Source organism: Candida theae, assembly GCF_024610275.1.
Source record: "Candida theae strain CBS 12239 chromosome Unknown scaffold27, whole genome shotgun sequence".
Taxonomy (NCBI): Eukaryota; Fungi; Ascomycota; class Pichiomycetes; order Serinales; family Debaryomycetaceae; genus Lodderomyces; species Lodderomyces theae.
The window spans coordinates 106654-122524 of record NW_026261492.1 but is presented as its reverse complement, the minus strand read 5'-3'; the positions used below and the strand labels follow the sequence as shown (position 1 = coordinate 122524).

General features: G+C 39.9%; 4 protein-coding genes across 4 annotated transcripts; 2 read left to right on the top strand and 2 right to left on the bottom strand. All coding sequences in view use genetic code 12, as the record gives it.

The window, feature by feature from the left end:
• Positions 1–1729: 1729 nt before the first annotated feature.
• SFP1 (zinc-coordinating transcription factor) lies at positions 1730–3208 on the top strand (the record flags this gene model as incomplete). Its single annotated transcript, XM_051754636.1, has 1 exon — positions 1730–3208. One exon carries the CDS (start codon positions 1730–1732, stop codon positions 3206–3208), a length of 1479 nt encoding a protein of 492 aa, XP_051606507.1.
• Positions 3209–3907: 699 nt separating this feature from the next.
• On the top strand, positions 3908–4924 carry KGF57_005059 (uncharacterized protein; the record flags this gene model as incomplete). The annotated part of the gene is made up of 1 exon (XM_051754635.1): positions 3908–4924. One exon carries the CDS (start codon positions 3908–3910, stop codon positions 4922–4924), a length of 1017 nt encoding a protein of 338 aa, XP_051606506.1.
• A 245-nt stretch (positions 4925–5169) lies between these two features.
• On the bottom strand, positions 5170–9459 carry KGF57_005058 (uncharacterized protein; the record flags this gene model as incomplete). The annotated part of the gene is made up of 1 exon (XM_051754634.1): positions 5170–9459. One exon carries the CDS (start codon positions 9457–9459, stop codon positions 5170–5172), a length of 4290 nt encoding a protein of 1429 aa, XP_051606505.1.
• A 3078-nt stretch (positions 9460–12537) lies between these two features.
• USO6 (Uso6p) lies at positions 12538–15837 on the bottom strand (the record flags this gene model as incomplete). The annotated part of the gene is made up of 1 exon (XM_051754632.1): positions 12538–15837. The coding sequence occupies one exon, from the start codon at positions 15835–15837 to the stop codon at positions 12538–12540; it is 3300 nt and encodes a 1099-aa protein (XP_051606504.1).
• Between the last annotated feature and the right edge of the window lie 34 nt (positions 15838–15871).

The following is a 15871-nucleotide window of genomic DNA, read 5'->3' as shown; positions in this document are numbered from 1 at the left end:
GCCAATGTTGTGAGATGATTTGAGATGAACATCGCCACATCGTTGACCTTCATCGTATTAATGTCTACTATACTGAACAAACTGCTTAATTATGCTTGCGAAATGACATGTACAAAAGTTTACTACCAGTGCACTTTCTACATCACTTCAACAATTCGATCGATTAGCTGCATTTAACGTCAGAACTCTCCGTCGTCAACAGACAAAGATACAAAACTGGTACACCTCAACTAGATTTTCAATCTTGCGGAAGCCATTTTTGGCTGCGAATAAAGTCTTGCATCCGCCATTGGGGCCATTCGGAAAGCAATCCCCCCCATCCGCCAATAGCTCTAAAACAGAAACGTATGTGTGTATAGTAAATCTCTCTGGCGCCGTTATGCATTGCACACAAAACTGTCTCTTTGTATTAACAGCACAAAGAACACTACAGTACCAAAGAAAAAAAGAAATTTTCGGTTCCAATTGTACACTTTTCGGAATGATATAAGACGTATTGCAGGAGATACTCAAAGAGCTTTTTGATGGTTTGTAACAACACACCTTCGCTTATGTCCGTTTTAACGTTGCTAGTACCAGTACAAGTGCAACTACAAGGTTTAAGAGGTGCGTAACAGAGACAAATTTTCGACTGTAAGTGCACGTAGTTAAGTTTGGTTTCACAAAATACGCACTTTTGCTGGGGTTGTTTGATATAACTTAAGGATCGCCAAGTTAGCGCTGTCATATACACACCTTCTCAAGACGAGTGCTCCTGGATATATAAATCGTCGAATAGTTTAAAACTTCTCAAAAATAATAACGTTGGAAAAGCGTTTTTGTCTTGTGCACCGATGGACTTTGCAACGCAAATCGCTGCACCCTTGTATTTCACTGAGCTTTTTTATCTCTAGATACTGTGCATGGAAACACATTCAAAAGTTCAGAGAAAACACACCAAACCTTTAGTGTAAGGTACCCTTTTGCATACCCACTGATGGAGTCGAGTGGTTGCGATATAATACACTGGGGTGCATGTAGTCCTTCAATTGGAGTTTCTCGCACATATACGCACCCCTTGATTTCCATCAGAGACTCTTCTCGTCGGGTATCTTCTTCAACTACTTTTCATTTAGCAAGTCTATTCTACCTCTGCATTGAAACCATCACCCCGTCTTTGCCTCTGTAGGAGATAATAGGAAGAAATGCTGTATTACCTAATCAGTCTCTATTGTATATTTATGAGTAGTATCTTTGTGTAACTATGAGATGTTGTCTGAAAAATTACATTTTGTATTTTTGTGCAAAAGTACACTACCAAATCACATTACTAAATTAAATTTCACATACACATACACATACACACACACATATATACACAGAACCAAGTACTTTCTTTTTACTAATCCTCAAAACTACAGCAATAAGCACACTCTAGTAGTACGGGGAACATTCAAAGGGTCAATATAGCAGCTAATCCACGTACAAGACACCATTTTGCAAGCATCCAACAGAGCTATAGACAGAGTAGCCGTATTTGTCATTTACAAAGGACCTTATCAGAATAGCTTACTATTCATTTCCCCTTTTTATTTTTCCGTTCTTTCAGGTTTCATTTTCAAGCCTACTAGATTGCCACTGGGAAAAACCTTGACGTAATCAGTTACATCGTCATCTTATAAAAGGGTCCGTTTATCTACTACGTTATTCTATACAAGCTCAACTTGTGTTCATATAACTTGCCCACATCATGTTTAATACCAAGATTTTTGACGGTGGTTCCGGCACAGCGTCCGCAACAGCAACTGCTGTGAATATTCCACTAAATAACAATTCATCCAATGCCGGGTCTGGCACATCATTTGGACAGCAACAACTGCAGCAGCAACATCAACAGCAACATCAGCAGCAACAGCACAATCAGGACCAACCACAACCGATCGACATCACATTCAATCATCGACCATCGATCTTCAACAACTCACGTTTTAGAAGAGAATCAGTAGCCCATTCACAAGGTATGGGTGGTATTTCGTGGGGATCAGTCACCATTGGCTCTTGGTTGAAAGATGAAGTAATGTCGGTCAATATTGGCACCGGCATGAACAATTTTCTAATTCCAAACAATAATCAGCACAATCACCACCACAACCACCATCACCAACAGCAACAACAACAACAACAACAACAACACCAGCAGCACCAGCAGCAGCAGCAGCAGCAACAGCAACTGAGCCATCACAATACGCAACTGTCGCACGGAAACCACCAAAATTTGATTAATCCACGTAGGGGGTCTTTCCGTACTGCCTTTCACCCTGGCATGTCGCCGCAACAACAAACCTCGTACTTGCCTGATTTGGAAGCTGATTATTGTAAGGATTACAATTGTTGTGGCGAGCTATTGCCTACATTGCATGATTTATTACGACATTATGAAGAAGCACACATACTGGCATCTCCACCAGTAGATACCACTCAGAATTTGCTAAACAATAACCGCAATCGTAACAACTACAATAATATCCACAATGTTATGGAAACAGTTTCAACGACGGACGTTTTCCTCAATAACCATCACAATCAAGGAATCGATATAACTAAAGGGTATGATAACGGTGGCAACTACCAATTCAATAGCACTACGGATACACAACTTCTACAACAACAAAATCAGAACCAGAACCAGAACCAGAACCAGAGCCAGAGCCAGAGCCAGAGCCAGAATCCACAGCAGCGCAACCATAACCATCTTCAACATCAACAACTCGAACAACAACAAGGCCTGAATCTACAGCAAAACCAACAACAATCGCAACTGCAATTTGGCAATGGACAACAAACAAATCAACAATCTCCACTCAGCCCATCACAAGGAGAAGACACTGCCATGCAAATCGATGACGACGACGTGTACATAGACGATCCAGCACGTCACTTGTACATGATGGAAGAAGAGAATAAACCGTTCAAGTGTCCAGTTATCGGCTGTGACAAGACGTACAAGAACCAAAATGGGTTGAAGTACCATCGTGCTCATGGTCATCAAGGACAAAGTCTACGCGAGAACCCCGATGGTACGATATCGATAATTGACCCCGAATCTAACACTCCGTATTTGGACAATTCTGCATTGGAGAAGGATAAGCCTTATCGATGCGAGGTTTGTGGAAAGAGGTATAAAAACCTTAATGGGTTGAAGTACCATCGTGGTCATACTACACATTAAGCATAGTGGAGAGAGAGAGAAAGAGAGAGAGAGAAAGAGAGAGAGAGAAAGAGAGAGAGAGAAAGAGAGAGAGAGAAAGAGAGAGAGAGAAAGAGAGAGAGAGAAAGAGAATGCAGGAGGAATACCATTTCATACACTTTACGCTGCATATTTTTTATTATTTTCCATTTCCCATGATGTAACATGTTAATTTTCCTTTTCCTATTGCCATAAATAAGCTCATTTTCATCTTGGGAGTTGTATTTTTTTTTTACAGAGGCGGGGTAGATACGGATTCCCACATTGACATTTGTTATATACAGTTTTGTTATCAAATACTGAACTTCTTTTTTTGAATTTTGGTTTGCACATTGGTATTTCTGTTTGTTATTAGTAGTAAATCGTATTTTGTTTTTTATTTATATATCGGGAGAGAACATTGATTCTTTCATAAGTCCAATCTAGGGTATGGCACTTAGCCAAGACTGCAATGCTATCTACATATTACGTGTTGTTTGCTCCAGTCAATGGGAGTTTACACCAAAACGTTAGCAACGCGCAAAAATAGTGTCTCTCGCTTCTAAAAAAAAAAAAATTCAACAACAGTCGAAATGAAATCTCCTCAATTCGGTCCAGTCCTACAAGCGTACAAGAGCCCTCCAAGAAAAAACCACTTTCTCTCCCACCGTGTTTCACCCGTTCCCTCTTCCCAGAGAAGTTATGAAATTGGTCACGACGTTTGGGTTCACTTTGCCCCTCGCAGCAACACGCACCTGGCTCTACCTAACATCAACAATCGCAACCTTCTTCATTCTCATTCCCATTTCACTAATCGCGTACCACGTGTACTACACCACATTGATCCCCGATACCCACTCGCCATCAATCCCATTGGACTTTATCTACACCAAAATTACAACCCCGGTGAAGTCATTGCAATTTGGCAACAGTTATTTCCCGCAAAAGCATGTGCATCTATCTAACTCCATTGATCCACAATCGATAACATCAGAAGAAAGCATCAATGGCGCTGTGTCAACATTCACATTCGATAAGGATTCACTATACACATTCAAGCTCAACTTGGCCCTCTATTGTAATCGACAATTTGCCTACGACACGAGTATTCACACGGTGTACTATAGTTTACAACTGGATTTGAAACCAACTGAGGAAACCGGAGATGGATGGAGCTATGGAAGTGATAAACCCGTGTTCAAGTCTGGGTCATTCGTGTTGGACTGTGATCCAAACATGAGCCATGTTATTCGAAATAAATATATCCCGCAAGCATTACGCAATTGGGTCCCACCCATGTTTATCGATTATCGGAAATATAGGACTATTGAAATTGATGCTTTTGACATATACGGATCAGGGTTGTTACAAAATGAACAAACGAACAGCGGAAAAGACAACGACAACGAGAAGGACAATGCCAAACGCATTGCTAATTCTCCTTCCACATCGTCGCCAACTACTTTCAATTTAATCCTACAGAGTCCAGAAGAATCACAATACCAACTGCTACGGGTGTTCACTATAGACCCTAGTGCAAGTTATGCTCAATTCTCAATGCGATTGACGGGGTTTAGATACTTTATGGCAAAGTATTTCTTTACGTTTTATTTCATTGGCAGTTTGGTATTTTATCTCATTTGTTGTGGCTTTTCATTCATTACTGGGTATGGAATCTTATTTACGAGACGGAGGCCAACAAGCACCCCAAGAAGGTGATGAAATATTCACAAAGGAGTGAGATGGAAAATGAAGTAGGGATATATGTGAAACGTGATTGAGATGAATGTTAAAAAAAAAGTTTAGAATGTCATTGTGAAAAAATACCCTGTAAAACGTTAACCTCTTTATTCAATAAAAGTAATTCTATAAATACAATAGTATAACGAAAGAAACTGAAAGATATCTAAAAAATCATTCTAAAAAAAAACAAAAAAAACACACCCACCACCACCCACCTTGCTTCAATTCGCATTCAACAACTTCATTTCATTGCTGGAATCAACACTCAAGAATGGAATGATCCGTTTAAAATAAATAAACTCGTTGAATTCTTTACCTCGCACAGTAAATGAGCGCACACCACTCAGCCCGCCACCACCGCTGGCTCTAACATCATCCTCTCCCTCGTCAATACCATTAAACACAGGGAACCCAACACCATTTGAACCATATTTCTCACCAACTTCATTCGAGTCGTATCCCGCACTCAGGTAAAACGCATCAGCTTCAATACGTTTACTCAAATACCGTCTAAACTCATCAATGTTTATGTTTAATTCATTGATTGATTTTCCCAAATTGACCATGGTTGCCATTGAAATCGTTTCGTCTTGAAACAAGGTTGCTGATCGCAACTTTTGCCTCACTTGATGAGATTTGTTTGCACTTGCAACCAATATCGGATCGATGCCTGAAATCGATGAGCTGGATATACTTGAATTGGATGCATCACGCAGATAGTACTCCTGGAGGAAAATTCCATCCTCTTCTTCATTCATGTAAACCATCTTGTTATTGTACAAGTCTGTATTGATAAATAGTGAAATGTATGGAAGTTGTGGTTGATGAGGGAAATACAAAACTGTTGGCTTCGATGATCCAGCATTGGAGCCAGGTCCCAACAACGTAGATGACGTGCTGGTGGTGGCATTTGAGGATATCGACGGCAAACGGCCATCTGAATTGTAATACATTTGTTGACGAAGCAACGAATTTTTGTGATTAATAACTTGAAACTTTTCATTGACTGATTCATGACAAACAATAATATCAAACTTGAAAATGGGGCGAATGATGTCTGGCGGCAATCGTGCCAATTCAGGGGGTTGTATGTTATACGATTGCTGCAACTGCGACAGTTTTTTCTTTGTCAGCAGTTTATTTTCACCACCGGACTGTTGTTGCATTCTTTGTTGTGCACCAAAACTTGCATCTTGCAAGGAGTTATTTAGCTTGATAGTATCAAGAGAATATAACGATTCATTATCCGACTTTGTAGACGAAGTCTCAGTAACAGAAGTGGGCGTTGATCTAAATGACATAATGCTCGGCGAAGAAGACCTCGATTTGAAGGAGTTCGTGGTTGACAACGAAGTGGAAGATGCCGAATTTCTCGTAATGTCACTTTCGTTAATGCGGCTACCGCTGGACTTTAGCTCATCTTTCAGATCCAAACCTCTGTCACCACTATTGTGGTCACCATTATCATCGGAGACAATACGCAACAACCGTCCAATAGAGCTAACTAATGACGTCCCCTTTGAGCCAATTGAGCTCGCGACTGAACTCGACGAGGATGACGAATTACTTCTCTTGCGATCTGCTTCAACATCTTCGTCTTGCGGCGTCTTTGATCCCGAAACTGGCGCAACAGTGGCACAGGTATATATAGCCTCATCAAAAATTTCAAATGCATGAGTTTTTCTCAATTCGGCCGACTTTGACACTGAAGTGGCAGCAGCTGAAGCCACATATGCATCCGACTGTTGGCTATCGTAATTGGTATTACCAAGTGATAGGTAATCGTCGCGTATACTAGCTGGTAAAATTCCAAATTTTCGATTAACCAAAGGATTATCGGGTTTAAAATTGATGGTCAACTTCCTATTCCAGTCACATGATCCGTATTCGTCTCGACTCTGCCCATTACATAACTTCATTGTATATCGTTGCAATGCTTCGAATGATTGGTCCAACTTGAATTGTAGGTTTCTAGTAACCTGTATTGATGCAGAAGATTGAGAGTTGTTGATTCCAATGACTCTCCAAACCAAAAGCTTGATATAATAGGACCTCACTAGAGGATTCCAATGAACAAACATGGTACGAAACATTTCATCGCTGACGAGATAATTTGTAAAATTCAACTTGTAGGATTCCTCCAAGTTAGTTACCCACTTGTAGTTTTCGTCATTGATCTCACCAATGGGTTCAAAGTCCAGATATTGAGGCTTGACAAATGAGCATAACGCATCGGGAATCATATCCCACACATTGAATAGAAATGCAAAATTCTTCAACAAACTTTGAACGTGATCGGAATGGTTAATCATCATGTAGCTGCAACTTAACCAAAACTCCCAATTGATGAGATAATTTACTTCATTGGAGATGTTGTTTTCAATGTGATTGACAAATTCGTGAACAATCCCTAAAATCAACCCATTCTTGTTGAAATCGTATATCGTCACTTCCTTTGCAATCGAAATCAAACACAAATCAACCGCCTTGACCAAACTCGCACTCACACAGTCAATGGACTTGTTATCAAGGGTAGCACAATAAATCACATCACGCACCGTTTTGAAAATTTTGATGATTGAGTTGTAGTACATGTCGCTTTGCTTGATGTTGATGTTGAACTGTGGGGGAGGTGGAGGAGTCGGTGCTTTAGGTCGTTGACCATTGGAGTTGAAAGAATTGTGAGGCGGAGGTGGTGAAGGCGGAGTAGTAGTAGTAGTAGTAGTAGTAGTAGTAGTAGTAGGAGGAGGAGGAGGAAGCGGTGGCGCACCATTTGCATTGTCTTCCCTTTTGCGATTAGCCATTGCTGGTACTTGTGGGAGCGGTGAATTTTTGTTAACGGTAATATTGGCATTGAAAGGTGGTTTAGCAGGACTAGCGATTCGATTGATTGCAATGTGAAGAATTTGATAAATATGACTCAAGATGACGCTGAATCCAGGACACTTTAGTAAAACCACCACATCGTCGTCTATAACTGGTAGTAAGCTTTTCTGCACTATTTCAATATAATGGCGTAAAAATGAATTGAATACACTAGAATCAGATCCACACCAACGTCGGACCCAATCACCATTTGGATTCTTGATCCCGTCGACCGGATGCTTTGGTGGCGGAGTGCAGTTCATATAACATTTTTGTCCCTTATCCAAACTGGTTAACCCTTTAAAGTCAATAAATCGATGCAAGTGTTGAGGAAATACATGGTACAATTCTCGATCACCTTGACGACTATTGGTGCACGGTAAAGTTTTGGTACAGGATTCTAACGTCATTTGTTTGACATTGAGCAAAAATAGCAAGGCGTTAGCCACATTGGGGATCTTGAAAAAGCTGAATGCAAACACTTTTCCAATAAACGCAGCCATTGGACCAGACAAAGTTTTCAAGGTAGTCAATTTATCAATGCAAAAGTCCAAAGTTGTTGTGAGCAATGCTTGATAGTCATTCGATTCGTCGTAGTAAACCCAATCATCTCGTGACATAATACGCGAAACACATTCCAAATATGCATTCCTGTCGGATGCTGGTATGCTTGTAAAATGAATTGGGTCCACACTGGAATACAACGAGTGTGAAAACGATAGTGATGAAGAAGAAGGGGATTTTACCCCGGACGACGACGACGACGACGATGTGGAGGTTGACGATGACAAGTTGGCAGTGAACCTCAAATTTCCAATCAATGAATTCCACCATTTGATTAAAATGGCCAACACGACACATGTCAAACTTTTATAGACCTTGGAATCTTTGTCAAAAAACTGTTCCAACTGATTTGCGCTCCTCAAAAATGGAATTAAAGATGTTCGTAGCAAGTTCCCCTTCATGATGGCCCCATTCACAGTCTTACTTGTATTTAAATTGTGGTTGTATTTTTTCGAATTGAACTTGTGCAATGCTAGTTCCAACTTTTTATAACGCTTTAGTAAAGCTTGTATGAGTTTGTCGTCATTGTTTTTACTTCTACTTGTGTTGATGCTATCCTTTGATGCAGTTGTCGATATCGAGCTTGCACTAGGTATGGAGGAGTACGATGAAAGTGACACATGGGATGATCCTGACCTCGTGAGTCTATAAGTAGCAGACGGCGGCGTTAGTGGTGGGGGTGGCTGTAATGCATGAAGTTTTGGAGACGCCCTTGGTGTAGCCCTTGCCGTTGACGACGGTTGCAACGTCGAAGTAGATGTGTTTAGTGACGATGACGATGAGGAGGACGATATTGTGCCATTCTTGCGAGGTACCGGTGACGACCTGAGTAACTGCGAGGGCAGCAGCATTGAAACAGCAGCAGGTTTGGGTGGTGGTGGAGGAGGAGACGATGTAGCATTCAGAGTATTTTGTTGAGAAAAAAGCGAATTTGAGGAAAGTTTCCGGCTTATAAAACTTTTGGACTTTGATGTGGACTTTGATGGTGTGGGCTCAGTTGAAGACTCTGCATTCTCGTCATTCATTACGGCACCGTTGAAATCATTCTTTGTGTTTAGTGATTTAGGTAGTAGATTAGCCATGGTCTCAATTGTATATGTTGTAGGTATAATGAAGCGATTATGTCAAATGTAAGCTGTTATAGATCGGTGAAGGTGCTGGATTATCTCTTGCAGCAAATCTGAGAGGAAAAAGCGAGGGGAGGATCAGGTTCGTCCAAATAAACTAGAAAACCCACTGAAGAGCCAACAATAACTGATTTGGTTGTAGCGAGTGTGCGATAATCTTTTCTTTTACTTTCAGGATGAAAGGGGGAAGTAAAAAGTTTGTCAAACGAAAGGAGGGGAACGAACTGTGAGGACAAATGACCGAATGTTGTTTGTTGCTTTTCAAGGTTGCCTCTTTTGCTTCTTGAAATTATGTGCTTGTAAACGAATCAGCTTCTGTGTAAACTCTTACAACGGGTACTCCTGATTGCTGAACAACAAACGTTTTTTGTGAAAATGATGTTGCAAATGTCTTTGTTAGCTGTGCCTTAGCCACGCGACGTTGTGAATAGATTACGCAGATGTGACTAAAGGAAGCGATGGATGTCGATCTAGCGGGTGATATTGAGCAAGATCCTTTTGAAGTTTGCTAAAGCTGAGTAAAGTGCACTTTCAAAGTTGTGCGTTGTTATTCTTGTTGTAGGTGGTGGTGGTTGTCGTTGTTGTTGTGATGGTGTAGTTTTGGTGATGTGCTGGATGGATGGGATGGTGTGTCTGTCTTTGCCCCTTTTCTAGGTTAGCTGTTTAGTTGGAGTGGTGTTGATAGAGTGCTGTAGATGATGATGATGAAGTTGTTGTTGTTGTTGTTGCTAGAATTGTATGTCTATAAAAGTTGAAATTCTCAAATTTTGGTTGTAAAAAGTACATCTAGTATGTATAGTATGTATCGTATGTATGTACTACACGTTTTAATTTTGAATGTACGCTATTGTGTATTGTATACACAATATACAATAAAAGTAGTACTGCATATAAACAGCCACCATCTATTTTATTTGGAAAAAAAAGCCTTATTACATAAGCCTAATCATCAATTTGCTTTCTTGGTACATATGTATATTTGTAAAGTAGACGCGTAAATACTACGTAATATTCTTATACTTACTTGTTTAAATAGCGCCGGTTCTGGGCTGATTTCAGCAATTTTCCGCCACTTTTCTCAGTTGGTTTGCTCCACCAATATATAGTAAAATAATTCTTGTACCTGACACACTACCTTTGTGTTCTCATATTATGCCTTGAATTGAAGAGAAAGAAAAAGAAAAAGCAAAAGCAAAACAAAGAATGAAATTTCTCTCGAGAATAATGTTACACAATAACTTGCAACTAAAAGTATGTAAGTAATATCAACATAACAATAAGTGAAGTCCATGTCTGTTTCTTAAATTTAAAATGTCCGATTATCTCCCCCTCTCTTACTAAGGAATAGGAGACAAGCTGCATGATACGAGAATAAAGATTGTATAATGTGTGTAACTTTCTTTTAAATGTCGAGTAGGATATTCTTATGTATAACCTGTGAGTACCAAAAGCCTTGGGCCATTCGACAATAGGTAGCTGAAATCAGCTCTTCCCCATTGAACTTTGTTACATTTCAATGATTTCCCATGTTTTTGTCTGTTTTCGAAAAAGGAAGGAGGAGGGGGGGAGGGGGGAAGGGGGGAAGGGAGTTACAAGCCTTTTCTGCATTGCTTCGAAAGAAGCACTGACATAAAAGAAAACCAGGACTCGTATGGAAAACGTTCGGTCATAAAACTCAGACAGAAGCATGTATCTTATCACCCTCATCGTCACCCTCATCTTCCATCATCAACAACTTATTGTCAATATACCTTGTAATGTAGCACAAAATACAGTAATTAGATATATTATTTCGACATTTAACGTTGAGCTATATACATAGAGAGATAGAGGAGATGATTATAATACTATCAATTTTGTTGAGTACATTGCAAAAATAAAAAAGGCCCCCCTTTGTTGTTGTTGTTTATTTACCTTTATTTTTGTACTAAATAATAATAGTAATAATAGTAAATAATAGTAAATAATAGTAATAGTAAATAATAACGAAGTATTAAAGAAGTTTTCTTAAATTTTACTTATAAACGATGATACACAAAATTGAAAGAGATTGTACTTACGTCATACAAATACATATATTTATATATATACATATATATATACCTATCATTTTGAGCAGTTGAATATGTCTTGTCTATTCCGAAAGTAATTCACGTTACTTCAAAGTTCACATTTGATTCAATTGTCTTTGTGGCATGATTGAATACACACGCACCTGACACCTGACATTTGTCGTTTGTAAACAAAAACTGCAAGAGTTAAACTTCTATTTGTGAGTTATATATTTCATTTTTTTTTTTAAAATTGTTTATGAAGGTTATGAGCCTTGGTTTTACAAAGAAAAAATTAAGTTTTATTTATACAAGGGTTGAGATAACTACATTCTCCACAAATCGAAACTTTTTAAGATCAATATCAACTCTATTTTACAAAATATTATTTTTAAATGAGTGCAAAGTGTGAGATCCAATACAATCCATTACCACTTATGTTTCTCTAACGAGTACCCGACTGACATTGAGTACATTCACTTATTTGTACTCAAGAAGAAAAAAAAACTTGTCTTTTTTTATATTACATGCAAGCCACCAAAATAACCAACCAACGAACCAACCAGCTTTTTTATGAACTAAGCGCACGAGATCTCTTTTGGGTAATTAAATCACCCGATTTGGAAACTAAGCGGCCATGTAATCCTTTTTTGTGTTTCACACACGCAATGATTACTTCATTGGACAAGCCTACAAGACAATCTTCTATAGGGGGGAACTCTAAATAAATAAGTCAATTGGCAAGTCTGAAAGGGGGATGCTGGTAATAACGAGGGGGATGATGCCGATGTCGAAATCTTTCATTTCCATTGCGCTTATAAATTGAGGTTTTTATGCGTAGATACACTCAATTTGTTTCAAAATAGGAACAATAACAATTGACATTGGACATAATATAACTTACAAAGACTTACAATAAGAATTATTTCCTAGCAAAAAAGATTTGCAAAGGTTATTTGTATTTTGAGTTATGATATATCTTTTAAAAAACCGTTTTGGACTTTTTCTTCTTGCCCTTTTTCAGCTTCAGTTTAGTAGGCGAACTAGAATTCGACTTGGATCCCGACAGTTTGATTAGACTTTCATCACTAGCATTGGCATTAGCTGTTGTTGACATTACATCAACTTCATCATCTCCAACTGAACTTTTCCCGTCATTACTCTCGCCCAAACTTAGAGTGTCATTAACATTTGATACATCCTCGCTGTCCACTGAGTCTCGATGTTGCTCTTTGTCCTCTTTAACGTCATGAATTACTTCTTGAGTATGTTCACGAGCACGGACAATGTTGTCACCAATTTCAAGACCAACTGACTTGGATTCTTCATCAGCGTCGGCACCTTGAACAGGAGGTTTATCCTCATTCGAAGCCACGCGGGCGTCCTTGGATTCTGCAGAGTCATCATTTGTTTTGCACGACTCAAGTTTAGATTTGTTAGAACTCACAGAACCAGTATCTGCGTGGTCAACTTCCTCTTGGTCATCTTTCTTGACAGCAACATCATTGGATGCTTCCGACTTCACCTCATCTTGCTTGGGTTCTTTGTTGCCAGTCTCAACATTCTTGTTGCTCTCCTGCTTCAACCCAGAACTCACAGATTGATCATTCTTTGCCCTGTCATTCTCTGTAGCAACACCAGCTTTGTCACCGTCATCGTCATTACCATCTTCCGCAACGTCAACTTCCGTAGAACTCTCCCTTTCCTTTTGAGAGTCGCCGTTCTTCGAAGGATCTTCTTCATTACTTTGATCATCATCTTGCGCGTTTGCGTCTTTTAAATCTTTTTGGAATGCTTTGAACTTTTGTTCACCTACACTGGTTGAATGAGGTTCCACCAACATACTCTTCTCGTTACCTTCATTGCTGTTGCTGCTGTTGCTGCTGTTGCTGCTATTAGAGTCTTTGGAGTCTTTAGTGGTGCCATCTTTTGCTCCCTTAGCATCCTCAATGTCACTTTTGAATGCCTCAAACTTTGACTGAGTCTGGCTTTTTGAAGGTGATTCCTCTACATCCTCTGCACCTTCTTCATCAGCGGGATCGTTCGAGAGAGGGTCAACAGATGGTTCAATCTCCGCTTCTTCGTCTCCCTCCTCTTCAGCAGCCACAAGATCGTATTGGTCCAAAATTTCTTTGTCATCTTGGGACTCTTTCTCTGCCAATAATTTCTCATCCTCAATAGTTTTCTCCTCAGCGATCACATCCGCACGTAATTTCTCATCGATTTTCTTCAATCTTGATTTGCTGTCGTCGCTTTCAGCACCTTGGTTCGAAGTACTACTATCTAGCTTGTCCAGAGCTTCTGTTTCTGACTTTCCTGTTGCTTCTGGTGTTTTTGTATTTTCAACAGTGCTGCGGGACTCTGCTTGTGGACCCAAATCGGACAACGGTGTTGGTGTTGAAGAGCCCTCCTTTATTGTCTTGAATATTGCAGGCGGTGGAGCAAAATCGGAATCAACATCGCTGCTGGCGTTGGAAGTATCATTGACCGCCCATATTGAGGCAAGTGGTTGTTTTGCGTTGTTGCCCATGGATGACATTGGGGTTTTAGTGGTTGTTTGGTCACTACTCTCTTTCTCGCCACTCTTGGGCGCATCTGTCGCATTACCCTTAGATGCCTCTTTCTTGTAACCACTGGCCGCCTCTTTCACGTCTTCATTGGACGTTGTATTCTGTGTTGATTGGTTGTGTAAATGCTCGTCTTCCTTCTCGTTATTTTCAATCCCCTTCTCTTCCTTTAACAGAGAGTCAAGTGGTGGTAAAGTGGTTTCACCAATGACTTTACTTGGTTCAACCTCCTTTTCACTCACATCCCCATTAGCATCACTGTGAGCCGTTGAGTTGCTACTATCAGTCTTGGGCATCGCAGTGTCTTCAATGTTTTGATATGCGTCAAGTAAAATTTCTTTCAATTTTGTAACATCCAACGGATTCTTAGAAAGCTCCTCTTTGACTAACTTGCGTGATTCAAGAATTGAGTTCAAAACCACAACGTTTCTGGACTCAGCGACACCCAATTTTTCCTTCAATTCCGCCACAAACGCCTCTAGATCCGCGTTAACTGATTCCTTTTTACCCAAAAGTGCTTTTTCTCTGGCAACGTTTGCTCTCAATTCTTCAATATACCTCTCAATCAAGGAAAATGTATTCGTTGATGCTTTCTTTGTCAAAATTACAAATTCATCCTGATCAATCTCACCCAGTTTTGCATCGGAAATGTAGTCCTCATCTGTGTGGTAATCCTCGCCGGAAGAAACTGCTTCAAAATTCTCTGCACCAATCTCTAATTGTTTAACAATTTCAGCAAAACCAGGATCAAATAGTTTCAAATCCTCCACAAAAAATTCGCATTTTTTGAAGAAAGCTTTGTATATCTGTAGCTCCTTAGTTGTGTAATTAATCTCCTCTGACAATTCATGGTTCTTACTTTTTTCTTTGTCGAGCTCATTACTCAACTTTGTCTCTGAACGGACAAGCATTTCTGCTCTTTCCTTGAGACTAACTAACGCCTTTCTTGTGTCATCGAGATCTCTAGACACTCTAACATAGTCTTCATGCATTAGCGTGTAAGCTTCTTTCAACTCTCCCAAATCTTTTTCCAGTTGGTGGTAATCTTTACTTAGTTGATTACTCTTTGTGATTTGGTCAGAGGTGCTCTTCTCCAGCTCCTTCAATTTCTCCCTTAAACTGTCAAGCGATTGTCGAAGCTCTATTATGATATCGTCTTTCCCATTTTCAGCTGTTCTGAATAGTTCTCTCTGGTCGAGTACTTCGCGTCTTCCACTGGCAATTGATTCTTCCAACTCGGCGATCCGCGTGTCTTTCTCCACCGACAACTTTTCGATGTGGAAATTCAACTGGAATTTGTAGTCCTGAGCTAGTTGCTCGCAGTGGGCTTGTGACTGTTTTAAATCGCTCCTCAACTTGTCAGCTTCTTTCTCTGTAAATGCAATTTTCTTTACCAAGTCTAACGTCTGCACTGTCAACTTATTTTCTGAAGCAATCAACATTTCATTCTTTGAGGTGTACTCTTTCAACTGCGATTCAAGTTCTGCAATTCGCTTCCCACTCTGCTCAATCTTATCCGAGGTACTTTGATTCGATGTCTCCAACTCCTGTTTCAATTGCTGTGTAAGCTTCTCTCGAGCAGAATTGGATGTTTTCACATAGTTTTCGTATTCCTGTTGCAACGAGAGTAACTTTGATGACTTAGACTCATGTAGTTTGTAGAATACAGCAGCCATGATACACGCTAGAGCCGTGAAATACGCAGAAAACGACATGGTGGCTAGTGACGTGAAGAGGCTGATTCGTTGT